The 10,686-nt window shown below is 39.8% G+C and overlaps 1 protein-coding gene across 2 annotated transcripts; it reads right to left on the bottom strand.

Moving 5' to 3' along the window:
- Window positions 1–230: 230 nt before the first annotated feature.
- LOC101472144 (uncharacterized) lies at window positions 231–9,213 on the bottom strand. Of its 2 annotated transcripts, XM_004554488.5 has the most exons (12): window positions 9,135–9,199; window positions 8,557–9,032; window positions 8,328–8,359; window positions 8,098–8,226; window positions 7,944–7,980; window positions 7,755–7,838; window positions 7,483–7,644; window positions 6,235–6,279; window positions 5,415–5,493; window positions 5,208–5,322; window positions 4,950–5,049; window positions 231–2,790 (listed from the first exon to the last, which is right to left on the bottom strand). In XM_004554488.5, the coding sequence occupies exons 2-12, from the start codon at window positions 8,886–8,888 to the stop codon at window positions 1,869–1,871; spliced, it is 2,037 nt and encodes a 678-aa protein (XP_004554545.3). In that variant the 5' UTR covers window positions 8,889–9,032; window positions 9,135–9,199; the 3' UTR covers window positions 231–1,868. The 2 variants fall into 2 exon arrangements, with proteins under 2 accessions (XP_004554545.3, XP_004554544.3); XM_004554487.5 differs by having other exon boundaries at window positions 8,557–9,213.
- Window positions 9,214–10,686: the final 1,473 nt, after the last annotated feature.

Here is a 10,686-nt window from a genome sequence, read left to right as displayed (position 1 = left end):
AACTTGATTCTCATTTGCATTTTATTCCTTTAAAGACCAGGCGCATTAGAGCCCAACTGTCCAGAGGTTGAATTAGTGCTTTAAAGTGCCATATTTATATTACAATTTTGTCATGTAAATATCACAAAACAGTGCATTAAGATCACACTTCTGCAAAGACTGCCAGACAAGAGAGGCTAAGGAGAAGAAAGAAATGTGAAGTATATCACATCAATGACATGTGACACATAAAGAGTTGAGAACAGATTTATTTTTAATAATTATTCTGAACACATTCTGAACTTATCTTGTATGTTTAATATTAGCAACATACAGAGGTTTATATAATTTGTATCATATTACAGTGGTCTGATAAAACCACACAAAAATTATCAAATTCATTTCAGAGGGAACATATTTTCCTAACATGATACTGCTGCCTGTGAAGAACGTGAAGATTTGGAAAAACAGTTTATTTCCCAAGTGTGATGCTCCTGGTTTACTGAAATATAATGAAGCACAGAAAGCAACTTAAATCTTTTCTTTACAAACTGCAACATATGAGAAGAAAGAGGAGCAAGAGAAGAACAAACGTAGGTGGTTTTCAGAGTTGTTCACGCTAACTCTCTGTCACAGTGGCTGGGCCACTAGAACAGAAACATTTATACACTACAGCATCAGCTTACATTGTGGACCACATACAGTTCACTTTGATCTCAAATAACAAGATCAGGGAAACTCCACCAGTCTTTTTACTTTTTTACTGTGAAATGTAAAAAAAAATTCTATTACTTAATTACTTTGGTGTAGAATGAATGGCAATGAGGGATATTTTTGTTAATAGGAACAGCTGTTTACCTGATGAAAGAGTTAATAGTTACAAATCTAAGCACTCCTTCACATTTTCCAAAGCTACACCGGAGTCTTTCCCAGGCCGATTCTGGCCTTGTGTTTATAACCCACTGTCCTACTATTTCAACTCACGAGGACTGGAGTGAGACATATGTTAACAGATTTGAACTCAGTTACATCAGTACAAGGTGGAATCGAAATGTGCTGGCTTTGACATCAGCCTCATCAGATCCTTATGAAGTGCCGGGTCTCTTCCTGGGGTCCTGTCACTTTGACATCAGTCCCTGGAAGTCCTGTTCAGACCACTTGAACTTGTGCATTTATGTATCGAGATAGTGTTAAAATGAGAAAAAGATGAAGGTGGTGAGTGACGACTGTATTATTCAGGTCGTTTAAGCTGAATATTTTCCCTCAGATGCCTCCAGATGATTTCTTTTTTTCCCATGTAGGAAGAATTTATGGTGCACAACTCCATGAATGTCCAAACCCCATGCCTGAGACTCTCCAAATACAAATGGTCACAATGGGCCTTTCAAGGAGCGATCCAAGCTCAGCCTCACAGTGATTTGTAAGGTTTTGCCCTTAAAAGGACAAGCAACCAAACTGAAATCAGGTATGGTTGTTTTTTATAGTTTGAGGATTAATTGCACCTTGTAATTCTCATTAGTTCACCATTCAAAAGGACACACATCAACACAACAGGAATACTACAGGGAAATACAAATAAGCTGTGATCTTCTTGTGCATAACCAACAATCATTTGATCTCGAAATTACATGACAAACTCCAAAATTTATAAAATATTAGGTGGTCAAAAAGTATGTAATCCATTGTATTAATTTAAAAAAACAACAACTCCCTGATACAAAGTAGCTCTGTACTGAAAGTGACTGTATATAGATCACAAAGACAGCTTCTATTATTTTAAATATCCATCATGTATGCATTTCAAGTGTTTCAGTGTTTTATTGGAATAAAATGTGCGTTTCCTTCATAAACATAAAGTCGCCCTTCAGTTCATTTCGCCCTCTTTACATCTAGATCAAACTATCTCCACCTACATCTGCACACTGTGACATCCGCTCTCCCTCCCTCTCCCAAACAGTGCCTTCATTTTCCTTCCTCCTCTCCGCGTTAGCCCCCCACATCATTTCCCCTACATCCTGTCCGCCCCCTGCCACCACCACCCTTTCCCACAGATCACCCTCTCCGCAAATTTGCGCATCCACGTCCCCCTCCTTCCCCCAGTGCACGGCCTGCTGGGGAGCCACAGATGCTGTGGAGGCCAGGGTGGTGACGGAGCTCAGGGTGAGGAGTGTGCTCTGGGGTTCCACACAAGCCACGGATGTGACTGCACTAACTGGAAGAGTGGAGAGCTGGATGAGCTGAGGGTAGCTGGTGCTGGAGAAGTGCATCAAGGTTGGGCCCTGCTGCTGATGTGAAACTTGCACCATGCGGGGCAGTTGGAGAAACTGTCCTTGAGATACATCCTGTTCAGACTGTGGAGCAACTGGGAGCACCACCTGCTGCAGTGGAGTGAGCCCACTGCTTGCCGCTTCCTGGCTCTCCTGACTCTTTTGGTCCTTGTGGCTCTGCTGGCTAACAGACGGCTGCACAGGCTTAGTGAGTAGTGGAGTTGTCTCGAGGACCGGGGTGGTAGTGCTTATTACTGAGCAACTCTGCTGGCTGACAGAAGGCTGCTCAGGCTGGATGACTGCTGGAAGAGTCTCGAGGACTGGGGTGGGTGTGCTTATTACTTCTCCTCCGTTGGCTGCTAAAGCTTCTGCTATGAGCACCTCAGGGTGGGTCTTGGCTTTATGGGCAACAACAGAGTCCTTTTTCTCAAACTTTTTTCCACAAATGGAGCAAGAGAACTGGTAGGAGGCTTCTGCGTCATGCTTCTTCATGTGCCAGTTCAAGGAGGCCTTCTGACGGCAGGTGAAGCCGCAGATTTCACACCTGCCACAAGATGGAGACAAAAAACAGCTTAAGGTCTGAACGCACACTGAGATCAAGCCTCACTTAAGACACTTTAGTTTTAGTTGATTTTTTTCCTGAATCAGTGAGAGAAGTTTTATGTATTTTAATTAAAATTAGAGTAGAATAAATTCCAGTACATTCCCTCACTGACCAAATGTTGCAGAGTGAATAGGAAAAATATTTCAGACCTTCCACTGGAAAGATGTCAAATTTAAGTATAAACAAGTATTGTTGGAACAGGGTTGGAGAACCTTTATGGAAATGTGTGCAAGACCTCGATTTCTCTTGCAGAGAATGAGCAAGAAGAAAAGTTTGTTGTACTTCTGAATTTCTGAAAAGATTTCTTTTTGGAGAATTAAGTTAAACAGGTCATTTATTTGCTGGGATGTGGACTATTGTGTGGAACAGGAAGAGCAGTTCACTTTTTTAAAGGCATGGATTTTATTACAATTTAAAAAAAATCAGCATTTAAGATCAACATTTTGTATCAGCAAAATATGTAAAAACAAGAAATGTCACAATCATAATGTTTGATTGTTACTGTCATTGACACTGCCTTATAAAGAGTGCTTCCTTTTGGGAATGACTCAGCAAAAAACCAAGACAGAGTTAAGCAACTTTAGTAACACAGGTCTACACATTTCTTTTGTTCATTTGGCCATATGATTAAACAAAATGTATTTTAAGTTTAAGTAATTGAACCATCCTTGAAAAATTAAAAATTGTTCTAATATATTCCTATATTTGTATTTGATTTTTTGTTTGTTTGTTTTTGGGTGGGAGGCCAAAATCTCCTTGATGGATGCATAACATTTTTAATATGCGAGATAAACCCTAATTTATACAAACCTGACCTATGACCTTTAAGGTAAAAATCATGTGTGAAATTGACCAACATACCGATACTCATGTTTATAGCAACCGATAAAAGACAATTAAAGAAGTAGAGATTAGACAAGAAAAAACACCTTCAACCATGCTGTGAGTGATGTTGCATAGTTTCACCAAGCTGGGGCGATCGTGGCTCAAGAGTTGGGAGTTCGCCTTGTAATTGGAAGGTTGCCGGTTCGAGCCCCGGCTTGGACAGTCTCCGTCGTTGTGTCCTTGGGCGAGACACTTCACCCATTGCCTACTGGTGGTGGTCAGAGGGCCCGGTGGCGCCAGTGTCCGGCAGCCTCGCCTCTGTCAGTGTGCCCCAGGGCGGCTGTGGCTACAATGTAGCTTGCCATCACCAGTGTGTGAATGGGTGGATGACTGGATATGTAAAGCGCTTTGGGGTCCTTAGGGACTAGTAAAGCGCTATATAAATACAGGCCATTTACCATAGTTTCACCACCTGAGGCCACTCTACACCTTCCCTTATATCTTACTAAGGACTCTCAAATAACTGACAATAACAAATGTTACAAAAATCTGTTTATATCTTGTGTCTGAAAAAATATCAGCCAGTACAATGTGGTTTTAAATCACCAAACATTGATACCCTTCTTAAAACGTCTACATCAGTTGGGCTCTAATGTGTAACGTTACAAAATAAAAAACTAAATAAAGTATAATTTTCCTAGAATTTTATTTACCACACTGTACCAGTAAACTTTGCACTCTGTTCCCTGCTGAGAAAAGAAAAAGGGTTTCAGGGAGCCTTAGGGAGAAATTAAAATCCTTTTGAGTGACGTTTAAATAAATGAATACTGTATCACTAAGATGATCAGCTGAAAAAAAGCTATCGCACTAATGATTAAATCATTATCTAATAAGAAACAATAATAATCCAACCTCTCCCATCCGCTGATACATTGTTTGTAAAGAGGAGTTGAAACGTTTTCATTCAACTGAAACGAGTCAGCAGTATATTCTGCATGTGTAATACAAACACTTGTGTGACGTGTTTATACTAGCGAGTGCTATGACATAGATGACTTTGATGTCACTTGATGTCATTTGTCTGCCAAAAATTCTTGTAGCTAATTTTAAGACATGTGATCCCACAGTGGGGTTATACAAGATTTTTCTTGAAAAAGACGTGCTTCCTTCTTTTGTTACTGGAACTTATGTCAGACACTCAGACGTGACTGTTTGTTTTTCATTTCATTTCTTCCTTGTTTACTTGTGTTACATTATTAGATGTATAAACTCACTGTATTGGCTTCTCTCCTGTGTGGATCATCCTGTGCACAGCCAGATTATGGGAGCTCTTGAAGGCCCGAGCACAATACTCACAGATGTAGTCCCTCTGATCTGAGAGAAACATGTGAAGAAGACAAGAACACTAAGTATGGAAAAAAAAAGAATGTAATTGAGTTTTAAATGAAACATCTTTTTGCTTTGTGGGTACATCTTTTTCCTAGTCTAATGAAAATTGTTACCAGCATTGAGTATAAACATCTTTGTATCACCTGTGTGATGTTTAGCGTGGCGCAGCAGCTGCTTCTGCAGGCGAAACAAGCGCCCACATGAGGGGTGATCACACACGTACTTCTTTTTTAACAAGTGCTGGTACTTTATATGATGCTGAAATCGAGAGATGAGGAGAAATGAAACTGGTTAAAAGGCAAACATCACAGAGTAATCGATCCATTTCAGTTCCCCTGGTGACAGCAGACCTGTAGATAGCGTGGGTGGGCCAAAACAGTACCGCAGCCCTCTATTTCACAGCGGACATACTGCACCGGTGGCTTTTTCCTGTGAAGATGGGAAAAAAGAAATGTATAATCAACAAGGCTTTAAAGAAAATCCCGTCCTGTCTGGCGGCTTTTGCAATCAGAATTATGATCTAAATGCACTGTGGTGCCAAACATATTTTGCTTTTGCAAACACAGCTATACAGAATCTCTGTAGGCTCTACTTGTTCATGTGAAACTTTTGTCTGTTTACTTATTCATTTTATATTTGTGTTACTTCAGTTATTACTTTATATGTTGTATAGTATGATGATGTATGAGGCAGGACAGGAAGGAAAAATTATTTTTTTACAAAGAAGGGGGAGGGGGGTATGATGAAGAAAAAAACAAACACACAGCACCTGTAACACACAAATTAGAACATACACAGATATATAAATCAACAATCCTCTTACAGTGTGTGTGTGAGAGACAGAGCGAGAGTGTGTAGGAATGCCTGTGTCTTTGTCATAAATGTACTTGATAATGGGGGAGGGAAGCCACAACAATGCACCCCAGGACCCACAAGCAGACATAGTGGCTCAACCGCACCATCTGCAGTGCCCCCAAGAGTTTGAATGGGGCCACTGTAGCAGGCCCACTCACCAGCCTATGGGTAATGCACCTGCCCCCCTAGGTATGCATGTGTGTGGTGGTATGTTATGAACTGTAATGACTAGAGTAATTAAAAAGGACGGTCTTTTAAAAAAAATAACAACATCAACAAAAAAAAAGCACTAGGGAGTTATAACGAACACTTTACCTTCGTTTTGGCTGCCGAGGGGATCTATCATCTCGTTTACCTCGTCTACAGTGAAAAAAGGAAGAAGAGAGATTTAGATTCAAAACAGATTTCAGATTTGGCTTTAAATGAATTCAGATTTCTATGATAAAAATCAGTAATGCGTTTTACTGTTAACAATCCCACTCTTGAGTTGTTTAACTTTCACGAACATGAGAACTAGAGAGACGAAACCAAAACCTACAACGTGACTCGCTGTGGAAAGAATGCTTTCCACTGGCATGGTCACTGAAACTACGTCAGTGAGCTTTCTTCAACCCCTTAACATCTACATCAGTTATGAGTTAGTTATATTAGTCAAGTCAGTTTATTTCGATAACACAATTAAAACAAACTCAGCTGACCAAAGTGTATAATAAATTCAAAATATACAATACACACAGTCACTAAATCAACAATAAAATACACAATCTATATGCTATATTGTCAATTAATCTCAACGAATCCCTCTTTTAGTCAGCCTCAATAACAATGCACATTTCTAAACAAAAAACAACAACAACAACAAAATAAAACAACCTGTGTGTGTGATATGATTTGAATGTTTAGATTGAAATCCATCCGACCCTTGAAACTCAGATTGGTTTAAAATCCAATCCAGAATATTAAGCCAAATGTGAAACACACTTAAAACGGGTTACTGCCCCAAACAACTGAAGCAAAATTGGCTACAGCTCATTACCCTATAAGCTATTAAATAAGCAAAACTGAGAATAATTCTATAAAAGCTGTACAATCTAAAAATCTAAACCAAACTGTCCGACACTCAAATTCGTAATGTCGGATGACCCCCAGACCCCTACTCAGTGTGTAGTTCTACTGCTGGGACTTTCTTTAACTCAAACTTTCTTAAAAGCTAAAGAGTCTTCATTTCAGATCACACAGTCTCACACAAAAAGGCATGTGCTTGGGTGTTTGATTTAAAAAACAAACAAAAGCAAAAATAAAGCAAATGAACTAAAAAGCGTGTTCACACTCATATCTCGGCTAACTGATGTGACAGAAATCAGGGTGCTTTATTTGTCTTTATTGGCCTTTTGATAAGTAAAAAATGCTATATCTTAGTAAGTGAACCACAGCTGATAAATTCTTGTAATTTTTCCTTTACTTTCTTTTTTTTTTTTGGGACCAAAACAAGGTGCCAAAAATTCTCACATGGGCAAAACCCCCCCTCTATTATCTTTTGGTTTACTATCATCTCCTACTTACTTCCTGACTGGCTCAGGATCAGTGCCAGTGACTCCATCTTGACCCTGAGCTACATTCCTGGTGGTTTCTTCCTTTTTAATGCCACAATCTTCTTCCTCCTTCTCTGACTCTTCTTTCTTGAATTCATTGTGTTGTGATGTTGTGTGGCGCTTTGATTTATTCCTAAACAGAGGGGAAAAATAAAGAAAAAAGAGCAAATTTTACCACTAATGTGCTTAATCTGATGTGAAGTAAATTGCACGATCGGTGATCAGGTAGCATAATCGACGTACGTCTTTGTCTCAGTTTTGACAAGGTCATTTGGATCATCTCTTAATGCAAGGTCCTCCTTGAGAGCCACATCTGGATCTGCAACGCTAATAGGGACATTAACACGACACTGGACATGTTGAATTTCACAGTACCGCTGGTAACATCCTCCCTCGTTCCCTCTGATGTGCTTTTGATAAGTTATCACTCACCTGCCATTGCTTTCTTTCACAGAACCAGTGTCCCTCACTGAAAAAAACCACACACGTCTGTCAGTTTATTTTGAGTTGCTTGCACTTTCATTTCAAGATATTCACACAGTTCAACAAGTGCACAACAAAAAGGATGCAAGGGGTCTTCTCTTACCACATGAAAACGCCCCTGACTCAGCTTCGAGCTTGCATGTTGCTGCTGATGTGTGTGAGGCTCTGGTTGAAGGTTTCCCCCCACCTTTTCTAGTTTTGGGAAGCTTTGGTCCAATTGTTTTTGTGGATGCTGGGGAAATAAATGTGAACATGGGTTAATAACACACTTGTTAAGTGGTAAAAGGTAAAATGACTGCTTGCAGATGAACGGGATTCACATATGTGCATTACCCCGACTGGCTGTTGGTTTCTTTATTGCACTTCTGCAAGAAAGAAAGTTAAGAATCAACACATTTAAAGGTTTAGTTTTATTTTATTTATTTTTTGTATGCAGTAAATACACAGTTTTAAGAAGTCCCACCGAAATAACACTTCTGAGGTGTAAACAAACTTGTTGTCAAGGATGTGTCTAGCTTCTTCAAATAGTTTCGTCCATCAAAGTAGCAGCGCACGCACTTACTGTATGACAGGTGTGTTTCTGGTGCGTGATCCTGCAGGTCGACTGCGTGCGTCCCCTGAACTGGTCGCTTTTTTCTTGCATGTGATATTTCTGGACTCGCAGGTCGTACCAGCTCCAGCTTCCCTTGATCGTAACACACGCACAGAGCCTGAGGTGACGGAACGAGTCTCACCGGAGTCCGGGAAGAACAAGGATGTTTTTGTCCGCCTTTTGCTTCTGGCTCTACCGCAGGAGGGCTCACTCGAGTCCGCGGATGGTTTTGAGGCCGCTGTCGACTCTGCGGTCCGAGTTCCAGGACCAGTGCCTGAAACCTCGCCTTTCCCAGACTCCATTTCGCTCTTACAGTTATAGCCTTTACCGACTTTAGTGATTACTTAAGTCTAGTTACTTATGAGCGTTCACAATGAAGGCCCACCATACAAGGCCAGAGCCAGCCCAAGTTTCGTTAGCCTGGCCAACGATCAATTTTTGTGCCACTGCATAAATAGCAAAATAGATTATTTAAAATATATAAGTTTAATGACGCATATTATTTTAGAAATATCCAGTATTATTTAGTTCTTAAAGCTATAGCATACCTCATATTTGTTTGACCGGGAGTACCCTCGAATGAGGTACGTCTCCTTTAAGAGTAACAGCGGCAGACGAGCCAGTATGACAACGTCAGTTTTGGACTGACCGGCTTCCATACTGATGAGGGCGGACGTGTATGGGAAAGGTAGTTTTGGAATGTAACATACAGTTTGGGTTGTGTAACAACAACAACAACACAAAATACATCAGTTAACCATATATTGTATTTTATGAATATTTTATAACTCATTATCTTTTATTATTTGGGTTACATTGTGTATTCCCTAATAACTAAATAATAGACAGTTATATTTAAAAAATGAATTAAAAAGATATATTTTTTTTAATTCTTTTTTTTTTTATAGCAGGCTAAAGCGGCTTTAGCTGAACCCTAAACAATGAACAAGTAGCTTTCACATATCACGCAGTTTGTATGAAAAACTTGATAAAGGTAGGTGTGACTGTGTCACTGATCATAATTCATGATATTTTCTGCATGGTGGATGAAATGATAAAGAAAGGATCCGCTCCACAAACAAATACATGAGAAATGTGTTATTATTAGCTGTGGCACAGCCATGTGAGAGGAGTGGCTGGGAAAATGCAGAAAGTTCCTTGTTTTATTACAACTGTCCTTTGTTTTAGTCAGTTACCATAATTGGCTTGGTTATGTTGCAACCAACTACAAGAAATGTGAAGTTGCTTGTTTAACAGGTTTGAACACAGAGGAACATCTGACTGCAGTCAGTTGATGAAACTTGGCACAGAAGTGATTTTTTAAAATTTCATAACTTTCCAACAAACCATGTTTCATATGAACTTTGTAGAAACCCCAAACTCACTTAGATATCTAATAATATGCATAAATTGGTTTATTATACACTGATTATCCATATTATCACCTATCTAGAACCGTGTTCAGTAAAAACAGCTTTGAGTCTTTAAAGCATGGACATAACATGCTTAGGGGATGTTGGCAGTAGATGACTTGGGTTGTTCAAAATGCAGTAATGGAGAAAATGCATGTTATAGTTGAAAGAACAGAAGTGTAAATACATTTGACGACATGTGACGTTACACAACAATAAAACTGCACATCAGTGACATATTTCAATCCTGTCTGTGTGGACAAATGGGAGCAGTGGTGCTCATGGAGCCGGACCTAAGCTGTGCGTTTTTGTGAAGCAGCCCGTTATTGAAGGAGCTGCTCAGTTTTTACTCAGTGTCCTATACAGGCATCCTCCTCTAACAAGGAGGACACCGTATTTAATACTGCCCTGGTTCTAGGGTGCACAGTGTTGATTATTTATTTTCTGTCATCCTTTTAGAAGCAGCTGCCCTAGCAGACTATTCCAAAGAAAGTGCAAAGTGCACCACAGAGTCAGAAAGGCCTGCAGCAGGTGTGCCTCTCAGCAGATAATCTGCTTGCCATTTCATTTGTTAAGAGTGTTATTCACTTGACTCGTTTTAATATTGTGTACTCAATTTGACAGTGACAACATACGTGCAGTTTCTAGTGAAATCAGTAAAAATTGAGATGTTAAGTATTAAACCCGG

The sequence above is a fragment of the Maylandia zebra genome, linkage group LG3 (genome assembly GCF_041146795.1).
Source record: "Maylandia zebra isolate NMK-2024a linkage group LG3, Mzebra_GT3a, whole genome shotgun sequence".
Classification (NCBI taxonomy): domain Eukaryota; kingdom Metazoa; phylum Chordata; class Actinopteri; order Cichliformes; family Cichlidae; genus Maylandia; species Maylandia zebra.
The sequence above is the reverse complement of the archived record's forward strand: the minus strand, read 5'-3'. Positions and strand labels throughout refer to the sequence as shown.